Below are 22,909 nucleotides of genomic sequence, written 5' to 3' on the forward strand. Positions count from 1 at the left end.
TCCAGCCTGGAATATATTCCTTCCTGAAACCTCTTGGTATATGTTTCTTTGCAATTGCGACAACAAGACCTCTAAACCTCTTGTAATTCTCAGGGTTGGAGGGATCCAACGGATACATTTATCCAATTCTGTTGTGAACCCATTCCAGTTAGCCTTTTTGAAATTCCACCTTGGTCGTTGAGTTGATTGGATAAGTGGTATTTGTAATCCAGTTTCAAAAAGAATTGGTCTGTGTTGGCTGTGTGGGAAGTCAGAAAGGACCCTTTGTCTGATAGGGTAATGTTGGCCACTACTGTCCACCGAAGCAAAGCAAAGATCAGGATTTGACTCACTATTCCAAGCAGCAGAGCGAAAACTTGCTCTGTCCTTAGCATCAAAAATAAGCTCTATGTCATTATCCTCCGCCCATTCAACCAGTGCTATCCCATTTGGGTCATTAGCTCGATACCCCCAAGTCTCATGGTGGCTGTTAAAGTCACCAATATATAATGCAGGGTGAACATTCTTCCTGAGAACATGAGGAGGCCAGGGGAGCCCTGGAGGCTTATACACATTTGTTATACTCATGTCTCCAATTTTTACAATCACCCGATGGATTCCACTGTCAATATTCATCTCAATACAGGAAGCATTTTGGATTCCATTCCTTATGTAGGTGGCTACTCCATAAGCATGGTGATAAGTAGCACCAATTACTGTAAATCCGGGAATTTGTCCTCTCTGGAACAGTTTCTCTTCATCAGCTGTGTGTGTCTCTTGCACTAACAGCACATCAACTTTGTTCTCAGCCAGAAGCCGAGACAGATAGTCACATTTTCCTCTGCTAATACCTTCGACATTAATCTAGCAGATTCGAATTATAGGCCCTAGTTTCCTTGTGTAGCTCTGATAAGAGCTGTTTCTAAAACTCATTTCACTACTTCTTCTTGTGTTTGTGTGTGTGCTCCAATATTGACCAGGAGAGCAAAGCTAGTCTGGTCGCCAACCGAACTAAGACAGTGTACAAACTTCTCCGGAATACCTCGTTTATTTATGCAATCATTACCAATCTACTAACCAATACCATCCCCACCGCCAAGCGTTTATAAGGACACAAAAGGGCATAGAAACAGATCTGTGTCCTATAGCTGATGTTATTTTGCTTGTCCGCTCTGGAGTGTGTAATAGAGGACATACTTATGGCTGTTCGAACTACACTAAATGTAGTTGATAGCCTAGCATGTTAGAAAAATTTATGTGAAAGGAAAAAATAAGCCCTCAGACCCCAACGTGTAACGTGTAGTTTAAGGACCAGGGCTTGAAAGGCAAGAGCTTGACTAAGGAAGGCCAGACAGGAAGACAAAAGATGAGTAAAGAAAGAATGATACAAAGCCAAGTCAATAGAAAACCGTTCATTCCAAAGAGATAAAGCGCATTCTAAAGAGCATGTTGAAGAAGAAGAGGGGATTGGGAGTAAGGGCTCTGGAAGAAGAGGGTCCCCTTTTTGTCGCCTCTTACGACAAGCAGAAGATACTGTGGGTGAATTCTTCCCTTTAACTTGAGTACTGAGTCTACCTTGTTCGACTCTACTTTTTTCCCCCTGCCCACAGGGGATAGTTTTCTAGTTATCTATGTTTTAATGACTGTAAATAGGCCTATTTCATAAATATCGAAACATCGATATATCTCGAAAACTAAGATCGATACAAGAAAATGATAAAAGACATTTTTTGTTGCAAATGTTTCCCTCTTTCCAACCATACGCTTAGAATTGAATTTTGACAGCTGGTTTTCTAGTTATAGGCTTACCAGCACGCCCCAACGTCCTACACAGCTTCCTATAGGCGTCCATCTCGTGTGGCTCCATGAATAGAACGGTGAGTCCTTGCTGCTTGGCACGTGCCGTTCTCCCGCTGCGATGCACGTAGGCCTCGGCCGTGCGTGGCACTTGGAAGTGAGCCACGTGTGACACGTGCGAGATGTCCAGGCCACGTGCCGCCACGTCAGTTGCTAGCAGGACGGCGTCAGGCTGTTCTCTGAACCTAAGCCACAAAACCGCCGTTAAGAACTGCATTATAACAACTGGAAGACATTATATACAAAACATAATTCGAACAAGAAATAAGTTCAAATACCCAATATATATGCACCCCCACCCAAAATTTATCACTCGAATGCAATTCTTCCAAGAGAGAGACAGAACTTGAATTCTATAAGGTTATGGTTATTCCAACTATAATATGTCTCTTTCCTCTTTTTCCTTTTTATTTCTTTTCAACTAATTGACTGAGCGAAGTGAGGTCTAAGATTCAAGTCGACGGTTTTGCATTTCTCTTTATGTTTATATGTATATATTTATTTATGTTCCGCATTTACAGCGAAACGCAGTAATAGATTTTCATGAAATTTGACAGGTATGTTCCTTTTTGAGTTTCGCGTCGACGATTTTTTTAAATTTTGCATTTCAAGGATAATACAAAAGGAAAAGGCCAATATTATCGTAAAAATCAGACTTTAGAATTATTCATCATGAATCAGCTGTCAAGTGGACTATAATACTACCCGTTCAAAAAAATCGAACATCTTGAAAATTTATCTTTCCATCAACGTTGTAGTCAGTTGCAGCCAGACCTGATAACAGCGCTCACACTCACATTCCGGACGACACGGTACGTTAGGACAGAAAGCTCTATGTTTATTTATGATTTTTTCTAGACATTTTAAATTGTTAAATTATTTATTTATTTTTGAGAAAACATAACAACAGGTCAATGTAACTTACTGAGCGCGAGGTCTACTGTTCACAGAACTACTAGTATTTTTATGTAATAAATCTGAAATATATCTAATAAATCAATATTTAATCGATAACGATCTTATATGTCTCTGGAACCTGGATACCCAAGAAGAAAGAATGGAGAAGGTTACAGGCTGCCGAAATGTGCAGTGCACAAGGGAAGATAGGCTTCATAATGTCGATATAAGGAGCGAGCTCAACATAATCTCCATATGGCAGAAGATTGAAGAAAATCGGCAAAACTGGAAAGATCATGTTGAAAGGATGGAGAGCAACAGGATTCCCAGGGCAGTGATGTCGTATAACCCTGTTGGGAGAAGTGTGGGCAGACCCCGTAAGGCCCGCCGCAAAGTAGACCCACGCTCATCCACGAAAAGCAACCCACGCCGTGGGATGTTTTGTAAACCATTGCTATAGAATTATTCATAATCAATCAGCTGACAAGTGGATTATTCATTATATTATGTATTATTATCATTACACAGATGTCTGGAGCAATGGTTTACAAAACATCCCACGGCGGGCCTAAAAGATGGATGTGATGGTGAGGCGAATTGCCCAATCGTTGTAGGAAGACGACGACGATTCAATTCTTTATTTACTGTACACATTGTTGTACAAGCTATTTGTATCAAATAGTAATTTGTGAAACATAAAATAAATCAAAGCATAAAACCTGTATGTTATACAATGGGCTACTACATTTACATATAGATTTAAGAACATGATTTTCAAAAACGATCTGTATAGTTCCTTGTTGAAAGAAGTTTTTATAGTGTAAATTAATTTTTATGTGACAATTATGTATATCATATAGGCCATATTTTATTTATTATGTTGAATATTGAAGAGATTTTTTTGTACTTGACAATGTTCAATTGTATAGTTGTGATCCATATGACTGTACTGTATTGAACAAATAAAAAATATTCTATTCTATCAATAATGTATCATTTTTAAGTTTTTTTTATATTATCAAGTTTCATTATCAAAAACTTCGTTATCACTGTAAAATGCCCCTTTTACCAAAAAAGAAAAGACATCCCTTTTGAAAGAGCTGCTATTTCTACCCTTGATTGCAGATGGCAGGTGATTGAAGAGCTTAACCACCATATAACTCTGCTTCTTCTCAAAAAGCCTCAACTTATGTGAGAAAACACACGAATTCCCCTTGTCAATAGTATTGGTTTATATTTATTTATGTTTAAATGCGCAACTATTGGTTAGTTCGCCCTAGGAACCGAGCCAAGCTCGCGCTCTGTTAAGCGTTCTGCTTTTTTCAATTCAATTCAATTCAATTCAATTTATTACTTGTCATGGCTAAACAATGTACAGAGAGACAATGTACAACAATGTACAATGAAACAATGTACTCTGAGGTGCACTCAATTATACGTGATAAAAAAATGAAAAAGAAAGATACACCGATATTGTCAATACTACTATATTATAGTGAGGTCCACGTTATAATGGCAGTGTTTGATTAGCAATTGAATATTTACCTTGTCTATCATTAAACAAAGCAGATAGCGCTATCTCTTTCTCACTTTGCTGTGTTGCCAGATCGCTTCTTAACAATGTATAAATTTGATTAATCAACAAAATATCTAATATTGATTATGAAAATTCATTATGAAATTATTGGAAATAATTTATTGCTTAATAAAATATAATTGATCATTTTAAACGAGAATGAATAATTGTTAATATATTACATCAATAAACCTGTATCAATAAACCTATAGAATCAATAAACTTGTATCAGCTACCGTCTATAGAAGGCATTGATAAGACAGAGAATCGGCAACGTTTTTCTCCTATCTTTCTTCACTGCCATTATAACGTGTACCTCACTATAGTGAATTATACTTGTATATAAGTATTAGGAAAAAATAGAAATAAAAATACACTTATATTGTTTAAATACCACAATATTAGAGGTATTGAGGAAAATTACCGCAATATCTCTCTTCTTACAATTTAATGATTACACAGGATGCGTTAATAATGGATGAAACATTCAGAGAATAATGGTTTGATGGTACTTTATGCAGTGGCGGCGTGTCCATGAGAGCACAAGAGCACGTGAACCCCCTATGAAATTGCTACAATAAATTAAAGTTCAAATCAATAGAAAATTGATTGAAGTAATAGTAATACTCAAATTTCTTGTAATATTAAAACAATAAGGAGCGCACCAAGCAAGGTACACGCATTGAAATAACCTTTTGAATTACGCGCTACAGCAAGCAGGATCACTGCTCCAAGCGTTAGTATGGGTTCAAATGGTAGCTGGGCGAGTTCAATTCCCTCCCCGTGGGGGGTGGGAGACTATTTACATTAGCTTTACGGTGAGCTGCTTTCCAAGCAGCTCATAGCTGTGATAGTGTGACTTTGCATTGGCGCCATTGCCTTTTAGAGCCGTTTCCACTTATGAACTGTTCTAGCTGGCACTGGCTACTACTTTGTTTACTGTTTGCAGTTATCAGACTTCTACATCGAAATCCAGGACATACAAGAGAGATTTCAAAGACCAACAATATGAAAAGACATCTTGGCTGTGTGGTTGTGAAGAAACTATCAAACTAACAAACTTTATTGTTTTCTGTGCTTGTTGTTTGCTCGCGAAAAAGGCGATCCAGCATGGATTAAGAATGGTGTGTGTGATTTAGCTCATTTGACTCAAAAAATTAAAAAGCATGGTGATCGATGTTTTCGCAGCAAGGAAGGAGAGGAGGATGGATTTTATTTTCAAAAAATGCTCTGTAAATGCCAACTAGAAGGAGGGTGAGTGTTAACAAAGCCTCTAAAAGCATGTTAATCCTTATTTCTTTGATTGGAAATTATCTTACATCGAGGAAAAATTATTGCTGTTTTCTGTATAATTTATGATTTGTACATGAATTATTCAATGGGAGTATGGGAGTACATCTTCTAGGTTGAGAATCCTGAGTATATCTAAATACTTATTATTATTAAACGAAAATCCAAATTATTATATAGGTACTTAATATAATACAACCCATTAGAATATTTTGTTACCTACGTAATAATATGATAGGCCTAGTACTCTTCTAGGAATAAAAAATTACATTCTACTACGTGAAACGAACAAAATTCACTTGAAACATGGGGTTTAACAAATTATTAAAGATCTAGATCTTGTTGCTCATGTTAAATGTGAACCCCCCATTAGTATTTGCACAAGCCGCCACTGAGAGAGAATGTCTTTTTTATAGGGTAAGCATAGACAATAGTCACATACATTCAAATTTTAACATTCATTTACAGAGTAAGACTAGATAAATTTTTAAAATTGTGAAAATATAATACTTGAAAACTTATAAATAATATGTCAGTTACAACTCATACTTATATAGAAACAATAAAATCTGGAAACATTAACATTGCACTCGAAAGTAACACAATAGATTCTTAATACATTTTTTTCAGTCTTATTTTGTTTTTCTCTAATCAGTTTATTAGGGATTGCCAACTGGGCTATCAACCAGATTTTCAGTCTTGTCCTGATAACTGTCAGTGTTTGAGCCTCTTTCAAGTGGTTCGGCAACGAATTAAATACTTTGTTACCCATATGCTGTGAGCTGTGAGCTAGATTTGTAGAAGGTCGATCTGTGTGGCTCAATTCTCAACGCACCTCTGGATCTTGTGTTATGACTATGGATATTTGACCCTGTTGTCCAATTTGTCTTGTATTTGAAGGCAAAGATAGATACATAATATATATATATATATATATATATATAATATATATATATATATTTAGAGAGAGAGAGAGAGAGAGAGAGAGAGAGAGCAGGGACAGTCATTATTGCTGCTGATCGGAAGAGAGAACGGCATGAGGTGGCTTTCTAAATATAATTCGAACTATTATCTTTTGTGCTCTAAAGAACGGCAGAGAGTTTCCTGAGCCCCCCCCAAAGAAGTATTCCATAGGACAGTAGAGGCTCGAAGTAGGCAGTGACAACTGCCTCTCGGTCGAGCATACTAGAAAGCCTTGACACCAGAAAAGCTGCAGAACATCTTAGAATAGAATAGAATAGAATTGTTTATTGATCAACAAATATAACATAATATATATGGATCGTGTCAAGTTAAAAACTACAAATAAAAATAAATAGGCTATAATAGGTACAGTCATGCCATGAGAAAATGTCTTAAATTAGTCGCGACAATAAGTTATTCCGTACAAGCAGGCAAAACAAGGTGAGTAGTTCATTCTCATTTTAAAGTTAACATGTGTAAATTTAACATTGCAATATTTGACTATCGAGATATTCCTCTATTGTATAGAATGCGTTACGTCTCAGCAGTTCTTTTACTATTCTCTTGAATTTGCTGCTTGGAAGACTTCTAAATGTTAAGGGAAGTTTATTGAAAAGAATAACTGCTGGTATTTATGGCTTTTATAAGTCTTGTGCAGCCTTATAGAAGGTTTTATCAAGTCAAATTTATTTCTTGTGTTGTGATCATGATTTTCTTGCTGTTTCATAAAGTTATCTTCATTTTCCTTCATGTAAATTAGATTTACATAAATATACATACTAGCAAGGGTTGGGACGCTAAGTTTCTTGAAAGCATCTCTACATGACTCGTTGAATTTGAGTCCTGCAATGCATCTTATTTTTTTTTTCTGCCATAGAAACACTCTGCTGGCAGAAGAGCAGTTGCCCCATAAACGGAGACCATAATTTAAATGTGAATGGAAGAGACCGTAGTATGCCATCATCAAAACTCCAGGGCTGACTGATAGTTTAAGTTTACGTAGAAGAAAGGTGACTCTTGATAGTTTTTTACAAAGAAACTCGATATGGTCTTCCCAGCATAGCTTACTGTCCAGTATTAAGCCCAGCAATTTGACCGGCTTCGTGTAGTTTTTTAGGCTAGGATCTATTCTGCTCTTCAAGGAAAATAATATCCTCTCAGTTTTGGTCTCATTAAGACGGAGGCTGTTGGCATTGTACCATATTTTTGAGGTTTTTGTTGAAACGTCAAGGTCATGAATAAGATTTTCCGCATTCGCACCAGAATTGAGAATTGTAGTGTCGTCGGCATACAATATTGAAAAGCATGGTATATTACAACTGAAATCATTTACGAACACTAGAAATAAAAACGGCCCCAAAACAGACCCTTGAGGGACGCCTGTTTTCACGGCTTTTGGGCTAGATAGTCTATTATTTACTTTTACCACCTGTTGTCTATTGCTCAAGAAGCTTTGAATCAGAGTCAGCTCGCTACCTTCAATACCATAGTATCTCAACTTTTCAAACAATATTGAATGTGACATGGAGTCAAACGCACGACTCAGGTCCAGTAGATCACCAGCAACCATACATTGGCTTTCAAAGCTCTCAAGAATGTAGTTGACAACCTTTTCAATCGCCATAGTTGTTGAATGATTTGGTCTAAATCCAAATTGATTGGGGTTGAGCAAATTATTTTCTACAAAGTACTCATACAGCTGTTTCAGAAGACATGCCTCAATGATTTTACCTACGATCGAGACTATTGCTATTGGTCTGTAGCTTTCTGGCAGTTCCTTTTCACCTTTTTTATAGATTGGATTTATTATCGACATTTTCAAGCATTCAGGAAAAGCTCCAAGTATCATAATCAAATTAATTACACATGTCAGTGGACGGAGAATCGAGTCGATAATGTTCTTCACCGTATAATTTGAAAGACCAAAGGTATCCTCACTTCTTGAGGAACTGAAATTTCCCACTATGGACTTCACCGTTTCAATGTCAAACTCTTTCCATGCAAATCTTGGTGCAGCCACATTTTTTAAATTGATGAGATTACATTTTTCCAGCATATCTTCCATTGTAACTGATGTAGAGATAGACATATCCTGAGCATGAACTCCTGCACTAAGAAAAAAATCATTCAGTTTCTCAGGAGGAATGTTGATTGTAGTTGATGATTTATTCTTGTGTTTAGATTCATTGTTGATGATTTTCCATGCTGTTTTACATTTATTGTTAGATTCTTTCAACAGCTTGTCGTTGAGTGACAACTTTGCCCTAGCAATCGCTTCAGTGTAAAGTTTTTTGAAATCTTTGAATCTCTCTTTGTCTTCATTGGCACCTCGGATCTTCCAAATTTTATACAAGACTAACAGGTGGTTCTTCATGGTATGAGTTCAGGAGTGTACCATCTATTAACATGCATGTTTGAGTCCTTGGCTCTATTTTTGTGGGTTTTCATAGGGCAAAACGTCGTCAGGTATTGAGACAGAATATTCATAAATTTTTGTACTACCTCGTTCACGTCCCATACATAGAATATCTGTGACCAGTCCAGACTTGAAAGGAATTGACTTAGGTTGTATAACCTACTAGGAGACACTACTCTTATTAAACAACAGTTGTTTTCGTCATCCTGTCGGTTAGGCCCTTTGAGAAGAAAATTATCTTGACGAATATGAACCAAAACTCCGGCATGATCTGATACAAGGTCTTGCTTATAGATTTCACAATCATATGAATTAGTTTCAATGTTAGAAAAAATATTATCTATACAAGCATGACCTCTTGTTGGATGAGAGTGCATGCTATACAAATCAAACGATCTTAGAACATTTATAAATTGCTTTACGTCTGTCTTCTCATAATCAGATATGTTAATGTTCATGTTGAAATCACCAGCTAAGACAACATACGAATATGGTTTAGAAGTAATATATATTAGTAGCTCCTCCATCTTGACAAGGAAATCCTTAACATTGGAGTCTGGTGCTCTATACAGACATAGGATAATACAATTCACTGGCAATAATTTAATGGCAGACAATTCAAAGAGGCTGTCTGATGTGAAATCTGTTACGTCCATTCTCTTGAATCTCAATGAGTCTAATCAAAATAGATGAGCCACCATGCGTTTTTGTATTCCTACAATATGAGTCGGCCAATGTAAAACCAGTGGGCACATAAAATGATACTTCATCTTCATGTAGCCAATGCTCGTTTATGCAGAGGATGTCAATTTGTCTACTTTCAGCTATCAGCTCTATCTGGTTTACTTTGTTCCGCATTGAACAGATATTAATAAGAAAAAGATTCATGGTAGAGCTGTTTCTTAATTCTTTATTGTGAACCAGTAAAATCCACTCTGAGTCATTCTTGTCTGTTGTCAACGAAGTGTTATCGTCAAAATCAAGCTCTATGTTCAATTGATTGTCGTTTATTGATAACTGATACTTGCCGCCATCCATAACAAGTGAGGCCTCATCATTTAGAACAGTTTCAGTTGCTTGTCTAAAAGAGGCAGCTTTCAGCGAAGCCTTGTCGTTTATTTCAAGTTTAAAGGTATTGAATCTTCCACTTCATTGATTGCCTGCATGGATGCTCCACTTATAAAATCAGATATGTAGCGCTTTCCCAGCGAGTTGAGGTGTAGCCCGTGTCGTGTATGGAAACGCCGACCTATGTTACTAATATCTAAAAGCCTAACATTTTTGAATTGTCGACAAATTCTAGCTATCTCTAAGTTTGTTCTCTCTATTTGATGATGAATGTTAGAAGAAATTGGAAGATCATATCTACGAGGCACATTCATGAGTATGATATTCACAATATTCATCTTGCTCGACCTGCGATCATCTTGCGATCTGCTCGTTAACGTTCGTTTGCGGAGCAGAGCGTGATTCTGTACGCACCTTTATAAGCAACATCAAGCATTGTGTACGTTCTGTATACAGTAAATTGTTCCAGTTCCAATCGTAAATTGTTCCATCACGTTACTAGTGCAAAGTGTTCCCATGGAACGCCATTACAAAATCGTTGGTTCAAGCTTTTGGCGCGCACTTATAAAGTTGATTCACACAAAAATGTGTCGTTTACTAGCTGTGTGAATGGAGAAAGGCTGTTTTACAGACTTACCGTCTAGAAAAGCGTGCATTTCTTTCATTCTATTCCTCTCAAAATTGTTATAGAGAAAAATTCATTCAACGAATGGTTATCAAACATAATTATGTTGGTTATGTATTCTATGGCTATGCTATGGTAAACAAGGTATCAGCGCATGCACAGAGAAGCAAGCAGACTACAAAATTCAATCGACCAATGAGAGCTCGAATAGTTGGAGCTGTAACAATTTATCACGCTTCGACTGTGGGGCAGGAGCTTGGAACTGGAACTGGTTTCTGGTACAGAATCTGTCAAAATTCTTCCCATGGGACGCGGAACTTTTTACCTGGTAAATTGTGAATCAGCAATTTACCACATTCTTTGTGCACAGAACGGGCCCAATGATTGATCATGTTGTGTTCCAAATCGACTAAACTAACCTGTCCAAATTCTTGAGTCGTTGTCTCTGCGGCATGCTGGCATGTAGTGGCAGCGGTTTCACTCGGAGAATCGTCAACAACGAAGCGAGTCGCTTCACACATCCTATACTGTTGCAAAAGACCAGAGTTCGCGCAGGATTTCGCTTCAAAAAAAGATACAACTGCGCATCCTTGTCCTCGGCAGATGCGCAGTGCACTCGCGTTTCGGTCAACGTCTGCGCAACTGCTTCGCGTCGCGTTAGGTCTACCACCTACAATCAACAGAACACAATCATAAAAAATATCAAGTACCCTTTATTATATTGCACAACTAATATAGTGAGGTCCACGTTATAATGGCAGTGGAGAAAGATAGGAGAACAACGTTGCCGAACCTCTGTCTTGTCAATGCCTTCTATCGACAGTGGCTGATACAGGTTTATTGATGTAATATTAACTGTTCATTCTCGTTTAAAATAATCAATTATATTTTATTAAGCAAGAAATTATATTTTATAATGAATTTTCATAATCAAGATGAAAAATTTTGTTACTAATTATTAATTATACATTGTTAAAAGACGATCTGGTAACAGAGCAAAGCTAGAGAGAGATAGCGCTATCCGCTTTGGTGAATGATAGACAAAGTAGCAATACCATTGCTAATCAAACACTGCTATTATAACGTGGTCCTCACTATAGATTCAACTCTTCAAGAGCTATTTTCAAACGTACATTTACATTAGGTTAGGTAAAGGAATCAAGGAATTAGGTTCTACCACCTGGAAAGGAATCAATAAAACAAAGTACATTTTAAAATAATAAAACACTAGAATATTGTCTAAAAATATCACAAATTTATTAAAAAGTTAACGTGTTTCAATACCTATGGTGTCATCTTTTTGTTGTATTCCTGATATTTTTGACCGAGTGAAGTGAGGTCTAAGATTCAAGTCGACGGTTTGGCATTTCTCTTAATGTTTAAATCTTTGAATGTTTATATGTTGCGCATTTACGGGGAAACGCGAAAATAGATTTTCATGAAATTTGACAGGTATGTTCCTTTTTAAATTGCGCGTCGACGTATATACAAGGTTTTTGGAAATTTTGCATTTCAAGGATAATATAAAAGGAAAAGGAGCCTCCTTCATACGCCAATATTGGATTAAGATTCAGACTATAGAATTATTCATCATAAATCAGCTGTCTAGTGGACTATAAATAATACTACCATAGCCACCTCTAATACAAGGCCGCGGCCTACAATGTTGCAAAGTCGCAGTGTAGGCCTACAATCTAATACATGATTGGTGAAAAAGATCAGCTGGTATTTTAAAAAATCTTTTTCACCAATCATGTATAAGATTCTAGGCCTACACTGCGACGTTGCAATATCGTAGGCCGCGGCCTTGTATTAGAGGTGGCTATGATACTACCCGTCCAAAAACATCAAACATCTTGAAAATGTATCTTTCCATCAACGTTGTAGACAGTTGCAGCCAGACCTGATAACAGCGCTCACACTCATATTCCGGGACGACACGTCACGGTACGATAGATAGGACAGAAAGCTCTATATCTATTTAGGATTTTTTCTAGACATTTTAAATTGATAAATTATTTAATAAATTTTGAGAAAACATAACAACAGGTATGTAACTTACTGAGCGCGAGATCTACTGTTCACAGAACTAGTATATTCAAGTGTTCTATTATGGATAAATATCACAATATCTCACCAAGAATAGTATCCGAACATATTAGGCCAATATTTTATCAAGTATACCCTTTATATTAGTGCAACACTAGTATACTGAGGTCCACCTTATAATAGCAGTATTTGAATAAGGCTGAGCGCACACCAGTTAGTCAAGATACGACAAGACATGATCAGACACGTTCAGACACAATACTTCACATTGCTGCTTATGACGCAACTCACACTGATTAGTCATTGCAATTAGACATGTCTTCATAAGCAACTATGTGAAGTATTGTGACTAAACGTGTCTGATCATGTATTGTCTTGTCTTGACTAACTGGTGTGTGCCTAGCCTAATCAGTGTGAGTTGCGTCATAAGCAACAATGTGAAGTATTGTGTCTGAACGTGACTGATCATGTCTTGTCTTGTATTGACTAACTGGTGTGCGCCTAGCCTAATATTGGTGTTGCTATCGTTGCCAATCATTTGACAAAGCAGATAGCGCTATTCTTCTCTAGATCCGCAACGTTGCCAGATCGTATTTTAACAATAAAGAAATATAATTAATTGTCAATTATGGGAATTTATTTTTTATGGGAGTTACTGAAAAATATACTTTCTTGATGTATAAACAATATTATTTATTTTAAACAAGAATTAATACCTAGTTAATATCACATCAGATATATCGGTATTAGCTATCCTCTAAGGCAGTGGCAAGGCAGAGACTCGGCAACGCTAATCTCCTATTTTTCTTATAATTTTTAATAATTTTTTAATTTTTATTAATTTTTTCTCCTATTTTTTTTTTACAAAAAAAAATCAATTTTCAAATTTCTGTAAGTGACACTGGACTAGAAATCCTTTCCACTGCATTGTACTAACAGAGGCCCCACTTATCTATTTCATGTATTTATTTACTCAATGATATACTGATTTTTGTAATAATTTATTCCACTTGAAAAATACTAATCCGGTCGCATAAAAGCATGTTACATTTAAACCATGATTAAATGTTACAATAACCAATAAGAGAGCCAAACTTCTTTAAAAAAAACCTTCACTCATTGGTTCTTGTAGCATTTAATCGTGGTTTAAATTCAACAGGATCTTGTGCAACCGGCCTAATTACTTAAAATGATCTAACTTAATTGTAAACAGACTAACCTTGGCCGATTTAGCGCCGACTAGTTCCACCAATTTGTCCAGTTTGCCTTCTGTTCCAGTTTTGTTTTTCTTCTTCTTCTTTTCAAGCTCTGCAAGACAAACATCATGAGAACGATATCACATCATACATAGACCATATTATTGCATTAACAAGTTATGCTTAAGTAGAAACGAGCAATAAGAATTATGCTCTAACTTAATAGAACTGATGGTAAAAATTGCTTTCTCAGACCTTGTAGCCTTGACAATATATATTATGATGTTATTGTCTTCTTCAATAAATATGCAGGCTCAAACTTCAAAAATGATTAACAGGAATATAATACAAGATTTGGTCATATCACAGAAGGACACAGATTAGATCTTTTAGAGAAAAAACCGTCTACAGAGGTAGGAAATATTTTGTGAAGAAACAAACCAGATTGCAAGCATTAGAAGATCCTACAATCTTTGCAAAGAATCTGAAGGAATAAGTGGTGAACCTGTCTCTTCATTCCTTACAAGAGTTTTATCTACCGGTAATTTTAATTAAACTTCCGGTAACTTTTAGTCAAACTAGGTAGTACTTTCATATGTTTTAGTCTTCTCATGGAAGTAGGCTAGCCTAGCGTTATGTATCATTAAACATTGAAACCGTCCACTGGAACCGTATACAACCGATCAGTTCGGCCGTTGGATCGGACGAATCTGCCGGCCGTTAATTCGGCCGAATATGGTCGTCCATTGGAACCGTTTACGTCAATCTAGGAGCCAATTATTGAATTAACTACTATCATAGCCACCAAAATTTTTCTTAAACAATGATTTATTGAGATTTTGAAAGTTGAATAAACAAATATCACAAATAATGTGACACTAACACAAATGATAATCTTCCTAATCTTCATTTTTATTTTTTAATGCCTCGTGTCATATCGTAGTTGGCTGGTTACAAGTTGCCTAAGCAAAGATCGCTGGCTTTAACGCTAGTAATGTTTGTTGAAGCAGCCCTACCGTTATCATTACTACAGGTACCTGTAGAATTATCTAATCTATTATTGCACCCGAATTCTTCTTTGTTTTTCTTTCTGCTTATTCATTGAATCATTCAACTATAAAGAATAACTCGATTTACCATTCATGTATAAACAAATGTATCACATAGCTGAATAAAGCATTGTAAGTTTAGATTTTTAAAATACAAAATTTCAATAAGACATTTAACCCTCCTATTCAAACCGGTTGTATAAAATTCTGCAAGGTTTCAAACATGATTTGATGTTTTATTTTGAAAATAAATTAATCATTTGTATTCTTTCCTCGTACTCCCATTACTATGTGAGTTATTTTATTCTTATTATTTTTATTCTCTTTTTCGTCTTAGAAATTTTTCCTTTGATTGGGGTATTGCAATCACTGGCTATATGTTATGATGTGTAGGCCTACTTAAGGCCTACTTCACGATTGTAAGTGAGCATTTTATATTTTATTTTTCAATCGTGTATGCACATGCGAGCGGCAAACGATTTTACTTTTTTTTTCTTTCCGTCTTAATGGATGATTTCGTTGATAATTTAGTTGATATGAGAGACGTGTATACTAGCATTTTTGAAGATTTTAGTTTGTTTAATTTTTTTACTGGGGAGCAGGGTGAGATTGGGAGCATTAGTTTTTTAAGCTTGAATACAAGAAGCTATAATAAACATATAGATGAATTGATAGTGATTCTGAACAGTTACAATACAAAATTTGACATTATAGTTCTTACTGAAACGTGGACTGATGATAGCTGCGTGACAGTGAATATGGAAGGATATGATGTATTTTTAAATAAGAATAGTCGAAATCAGAACGATGGAGTGATAGTCTATGTTAATAAATGTTTTGCTGTGTGCCAGGGGGATGTAAGTCTTGATGGTGCATCATGTGTGAAATTGGACCTTTCTCTCAATGCTGAACGTTTCTGTTTGTTAGCAATCTACAGAAGCCCCTCTGCTGACATAGAACCTTTTATTAATGATCTTGAGACTTACATCATTAACAGGAATCGAGACTGTACACATTTTATAATGGGTGATATTAATTGTTGTATTTTGCCTCGTAAAATACCTGATCACACGGCGGAGCGGTACTTGGATGTTCTCTATGCTGCTGGCTTTGTCAGTTGCATAAACGTACCTACCAGGATTACTGACACGACGGCCGCCTGCCTTGATCATGTTTTCACTGATATAAAGAATACTAATGCTATAAGGTCAGCCGTAATCAGATGTAGCATGACTGATCATGATTTTACCGTATGCCAAATTCAAATGTTAAATAATAAAAAACAGTCTCAATTTAATCAAAATCGACGGGTTACAGTTTTAGATGAAGATCTAGTTTCTCAGCTCATTGCTAATTGTGATTGGTCCGATGTAACAAGTACACCCGATGTGAATTCCAGTTGCGAAATTTTTATTAACAAACTTAAGCAAATTATTTTTCAGGCCACAGAAACTAGAATTATTTCATCTAAAAACTTCAAAATTAAACCGTGGATCTCTAGTGGTTTACTGAAATGCATCCGTCAGAGAGATAAATTAAGCAAAAAATTAAAACAACAGCCTTTCAATGCTACTTTAAGAGAACAATTCAAAAAATACAGAAATCACCTCACTAAGTTATTAAAGACAGCCAAAGAGACTTATTTTCGAAATAAAGTAGCCAATGCTGGCAGTGATAGCAAAAAACTTTGGAGTAGTATTAAAGAAATCACTGGATTAGGTAAAAATGCCGACATATTCCCTATTCAACATTTTTTAAACAATAGAGGTAATGATAATTTGGAACCAGGTCAAATAGTAAATGTTGCTAATAATTTCAACAATTATTATGTAAATGTAGGTGCTAATCTTGCTGGGGCCATACCCAATATTGCTGAAGGACCAGTAAATGATGCGGATTTCAGTGTGGATTTGCATTTTGAACTGTTGCCTGTTTGTGATGTTGAATTAATAAGAATTATAGGTGATCTTAAAGGAGGATCTGCGCCGGGCATTGATAAAATTCCAGCTTCGTTAATTAAGAAAAATATTGATTCTTTGAAAATACCATTACTTCATATCATTAATTGTAGCTTTTTGCAAGGAGTCTTCCCTGAAAACTTAAAAGTTGGAAAAGTCGTTCCCATACATAAGTCTGGCCCTAAAAGTCATTTTGTTAGTTACCGACCTATCAATTTAGTCAGTGTCATATCCAAAGTCATCTAGAAAGCAGTTAGGCATCAATTAGAGAAATACTTGATAAATAATAACATTCTATTCGAGAATCAATTTGGTTTCAAAAAGGACAAAAATCTTAATGACAACCTTTTCCTCTTAACCAATCAAATACATAATTTAATTTCTGTTAACAAGAAAGTTCTTCTGACCTTCATTGATTTAGCTAAAGCTTTCGATTCGATTGATAGGGATATTCTTTTAAAAAAAACTGAAGTATATTGGTGTTCAGGGTGCTTCTCTCCAGTGGTTTGAGAGCTACTTTAGTGGAAGGAGTCAAGTTGTTTCTATCTTGGACAAAGAGAGTGCACCAATGAATAACCACTTTGGAGTGATTCAGGGTAGCACTCTGGGCCCAATACTGTTTTTAATTTATATAAATAACCTGAGTAAGGTGAACATTGATAATAGTCATATATATTTGTATGCAGACGATACCGCGTTGCTTTTTGAGGGAAACAACTGGGATGAGGTTTTTCACGCAGCTGAGGTAGGATTGGGTGTTGTGAAGGACTGGTTTGATGATAATCGACTAACCATCAATATCAGCAAGACGAAATACCTACCTATTTCCATTAGAGCCAATGGTGATCCAATCGGTCTAGAACTGAAATTACACACCTGTGGCGCACAGAATAATTATACACAATGTCAGTGTGAGTGTATTGAACGAGTAGCCTATATGAATATAAATACCTCGGCGTGATATTTGATTGTCGGCTGAAATGGAGCAATCATATACACTACCTTAGAAATAGGCTCCGAAAATTTATTTATGTATTTGCATCATTAAGCGGAATCCTTACACCCACTATAATAAAACAAGTTTATTTTGCTTACATTCAGTCCATCTTACAGTATGGTATTATCGCTTGGGGTGGTACATTCAAAACTACATTGGCTCCTTTATCAACTGTTCAGAAACTTATAATGAAAAGCTCCTTACGCAAACCACTAACATATCCATCAGATTATCTCTTTGAAGAATTTAAGGTATTAAATGTACAAAAATTATACATAAGAGCCCTAACCTTGTATATATTCAAACACAAAGTAGCTATATTTTCTAATATCATTCACAATTATAACACAAGAACAGCTGTAAATATCGGTATCGTCAACCCCAGACTTACTAGAACTTTCTCCTCCACTTCGTCACATTATAAAATGCATTTCCTTTTTCAAAAACTGCCTGTCTATTTGAAAAATCCTGTCAATTTGAGAATAAGTCACTATAAAAAATTAGTCAACGATTGGGTGACTTCCCTAAACCCAGAGGAGCAGGAAGGTATTTTAGTATCACCTTACTCTTTCCGATGATTGTACCTTTTTTTGGCTAATAATTGTATATTGCCTAAACATTGAGGGGTGAGTGACTGATGGGTGAATGAGTACGCTTGTTGGATGTGAGTGTTCTCGATCCTTGGTCAAAAAAACAGGTTTTCAACAATTATTGTATCTTTTTTTACGATTTTATTTTGTTCGTCGATCTCACCGTGCTTCCCACTTCGTTTTTAGTTTTGGTTCATTTTATTTTTATTCATAATAATACCTCTCTCCAGATTGAGTTTTGTTTTATTTGTTACACTAGTTCTATTTTTTCTTAAATATTTTTTTTCTATTTTTATTGTATTTGTAGTCATATTTTTCATAGCTATGAATAGTTAAATTTAAGATTATGTATATTGGATGCTACTAGACAACTCGCTCCTCTCTCACAGGCATGTGCCCATAAGAGGAGCCTCCAATGGAATGTATTTTTATTTTTTACATACAAATGTATTGTTAATCTTTTTGGAGAATAAAGCATTTTAATTTCAATTTCAATAAACGATCAATGACGAACATTTTGAACAAGAAATAACTGTTAATATTACATAAGATATACCGGTATCAGCTATCCTCTATAGAAGGCAGTAGCAAGACAGAGTCAGCAACGCTGTTGTCCTTTCTTCCTCCATTGCTATTATAATGTGGAACACACTATAGACAAGGATAGCAACATCAATGTTGATAAAATGCTGCCATTAAATAGATGAATAGAATTTCATTGTCCTAGAATTCATTTTGAATTCTACAACGTCAAAAAATAATATAACACATTATAACGTAAACCTCACTATAGCCTACCAATGAAATCCTATCATATTAAGCGAGCAATTATCTGTATAAATTTATATGGTTATATGGGTATGTATTTATGTCCAACGGAACTCGAAAACTACTCTAACGATTTTGATAAAATTTGCAATATAGGAGGTTCTTGATATAAAAATTCTATTGCACATGGTCTCATCCCTGGGAAAACTCGCTGAACGATACGAAAAGGATAATTATTCATCCTTGGAAAAAAGATGATAATTTCGTCTGTTGATAACGGAAGAAGGGAGTGCCTGTGTGGGAGAGAGACAGAATCATGTTCAGCTGTTGAACTTTTGAAATCAATTAGCGGATCTCATGAGAAGTATTCTCTGGCAATAAATTATAGATAGACCGTCTTCATCAACCTTATCTGATTTGTTGACATGACCAACGATATGATTATTTATTCAAAATCCATTATTTTTTTCATTTAAATTAAAGCACCTATATCAACATTTTCAAAGTTAATCATTATTCTACAGTTCTAAGTGATTAGTGAGTGTTATTTTGTTTGTAGAAAATCTAAATTCGAACTTTTCTGTTTTCAAATGTTTGGACTGAAAATTGGACTTGAATTCAAAAGTGTAAGGAACATAACCTACTTTTTGGACTACCGTATTTATAGTGTGAAACATCGAAATTCGGAGAAGAAACAGTTTTGGGCTGTGCCTGTTGGTCCTTCCCCAATCAATTAAAAGAATTGTGTTCTATGTATCAATAAATTGTGTTCTATGACGGGAATGGAGTTCTATGATTAAGAATTGTGTTCTATGTATCAATAATTGTGTTCTATTTTATTAATAAATAATATAATATATTATAAACTATGCTTTTGTACTCCGAAGGGAAGCTCGGTGCCCCGATATTGAAATAATGATGAAACGAACAGTACTCACTCTTTTTGACATGTTTAGGCAGTTCATGCACGAGGGTGAGAGTGGCCGAAAAGATGAAGTTCTGTCTCTGTTTACAGATGGCCTCGTCAGAGTTGATCAACTCAAGCAGAGATCGTAGCTCAGGAAAGTGATTCACTTCTGTCATACGGTCGGCCTCGTCTATTGCCAGGAACCTGTTCAACACATCGATTAAATACAACAGTTTCAATAGAAAATTATGTTGTATATCAATAAAATTGAAGAGTTCGAATAATGGTGACATTAATGAGGCCCTTGTACAGAGTCCGGCATAAAAACCTGACGATTTTTGAAGGATAATAATAAAATTATGTTTCGTACAATTAAAACATGTAATACATCAAATTAAAGATCAAATTCTGCAATTTTCAATAAATTACATAGATTTCTCACAAGGTTTTTTCATTTGAAGATTAAGGGGCGGTTTCCGAGCTCGGGATTTAGCTAAGTCCTAGACTTTAAACAGCTGGAGACAGAAAATTGGCTTTCCAAAACGGGGCGTAGTCGCAGTCATTGTCATAGTCACGTTTGAATTAAATTTCGAAAAACTAGAAAATTGAACACAAAATAAAAATAAAGAGAAAATAGTGTAAAGTTTCAGCTATTTTGAATTATTTAGGAATGTCTAATGCCCAAGGAAAAACGTTTCCAATTATAGAAATTAGAAAATAAAAATTACAACTACTGTTATAAAAGCTGCGACTACGCCACGTTTTGGAAAGCAAATTTTCTGACTCCAACTGTTTAAAGTCTAGGACTTAGCTAAATCCTGAGCTCGGAAACCGGCTTTATGTCATCCAAATGTTTTCCGATACTTTTCACACATTAACTTGACCCAATTCTGAAATTTGTCATTGATCAATCATTACTAGTGGAATTGCTTCAATTTCTCGTTGAATGACTTCCTTCAGTTCTGTGGATTATTGGCTGCCCAATAACGGTAATTTTGTTTATTCACAAATCCCGACAAATGAAAATGTGCCTCGTCATTTGCCTCGGCATCCTGGTGGACATTTTCGAGAAGCATCTCGCAAATGGCATTGAGATGTGCCCAATAATTTTCATTAAGTTGTTGCACTAACATTATACATACGGATGGAATTTCAGGTCGGAATGAATAATTCGTCGTACACTTCGATCAGAAATGGCTAGCGCAACAGCATGTTTCGCTGCTGAAAGTCGTGGAGACCGTGTAACAGCTACTCTTACCGCGTTAATGTTTTCAGGTGTTCTCACAGTTCCTAAAGTTCTTTACCCACAACAAGATCGTATTCCTACTGGGAACAGGCGCGTGTCGATTTAAATTTAGATGTCTGCGAAATAAACGCTGTGTTAAAATAACTGCGTCATTATTTTTAAAATAAGCTTCAATCACTAACACTCGATGTTCACTTGACCACGACATACTGGCTACTGAAATGGAATGAATAGACCTGTCGATGGACAACATTCCCGCCTTTTCAATGACAGTGGTGCCAACATAACAATTACTACAAAATCGTCAGATTAATATGCCGACCCCCTGTATAAGAGATAAGCTAGCATCAACATTGATTACTACTTCTCTAATCAACAGAAACACTTCAATACATCAATAAATCACCACTAATTCTAATCAATTCAAGTCATAATAGTTTTCTCTCATTGAGCCAATCACCTTAGTTTGGAATTTGTATTGATATCAAATATTTGATCATGAGGTGCTACAACAATGATGAAAAACGAAAATAAATGATGCCAATCAATAGATAATACTATAGTGAGCTGCACGTTATAATGGCAGTATTTGATTAACATCGATGTTGCTATCCTTGTTTATCACATTAGACAAATGGATAGCGCTATCTTTTCTAGCTAAGCCACGTTGCCAGATCGTTTTTAACAATGTAGGTAGATAGTTAATATTATCAATTATATTTTATACATCAAAAAATAGTTATTTGTATATCTAGAGTGAAAAGTATGACTTTTTCTACCTGTGGGAAAGTTTGAAGCCCGAGGCGAAGCCGAGGGCGGAATGGTTTCTTGAGTGCATCAGATGAACTTTGCGCACGTATTTCACATTAAATTTTCCCTACAGTGTACCAAAATTTTGAGTTATTAAATGGAATTTATTCTATCTTAAGTTAGTAGTTTTCAGTTCCCATGAAGATAGTAAATTTATTCTTGTTCATTGGCAACTTAGCCAGCATTTCTAAAATCGTTATAATTATGACCAGAATATTATTAAAGTCCTTGGTTCCCACGATCCCACTTGGAATTATCTGTTCTCACGACGATCTAGACGCCAGAAGTATGCTGATTCAATCCCATAATTCTAAACTTGCAAAAGGGAAATAACTTTTCTCTCCTAGTTTCCTTCTTGCTTGAACGTATCACCTTCCTTATTTACTGAGGAGAAAGAGAGTGGGCGAAGAGAAATTCACAGGCGATCGGGTAAATATTTTAAATGATGATGGCAAAACTGATCAGTCTGGAAGCCTCTGAAAACTAGGAGAGCAATCATTCTAATCCCAGCTGTCATAGTGTTAACTGTTTCTTGAGATTTTCTTACAATTTCCAGTAATATGTTTTCGTTTGGGGGTACATTCTCATTCTCTCCAGGAGATTGATTGTCCAAGTGAATCGGACATCTTTTGAAGTTACTTTAAGTGTAGGCTAAGAGTATATGTAGG

At 35.7% G+C, this 22,909-nt stretch overlaps 1 protein-coding gene across 1 annotated transcript in view; it reads right to left on the bottom strand.

The window, feature by feature from the left end:
* LOC111045147 (ATP-dependent RNA helicase DDX24) overlaps nt 1-22,909 on the bottom strand; it is a 40,565-nt gene that overhangs the window by 6,585 nt on the left and 11,071 nt on the right. Inside the window, exons 5-8 of the mRNA XM_022330460.2 lie at nt 20,217-20,389; nt 13,940-14,028; nt 11,091-11,341; nt 1,789-2,021 (exon numbers count right to left, since the gene is read on the bottom strand). Coding sequence (XP_022186152.2) covers nt 1,789-2,021; nt 11,091-11,341; nt 13,940-14,028; nt 20,217-20,389 — 746 coding nt within the window. The remainder of the gene's footprint in view (nt 1-1,788; nt 2,022-11,090; nt 11,342-13,939; nt 14,029-20,216; nt 20,390-22,909) is intronic.

This window comes from Nilaparvata lugens, chromosome 11 (genome assembly GCF_014356525.2).
Source record: "Nilaparvata lugens isolate BPH chromosome 11, ASM1435652v1, whole genome shotgun sequence".
In the NCBI taxonomy this organism is placed as follows: Eukaryota; Metazoa; Arthropoda; class Insecta; order Hemiptera; family Delphacidae; genus Nilaparvata; species Nilaparvata lugens.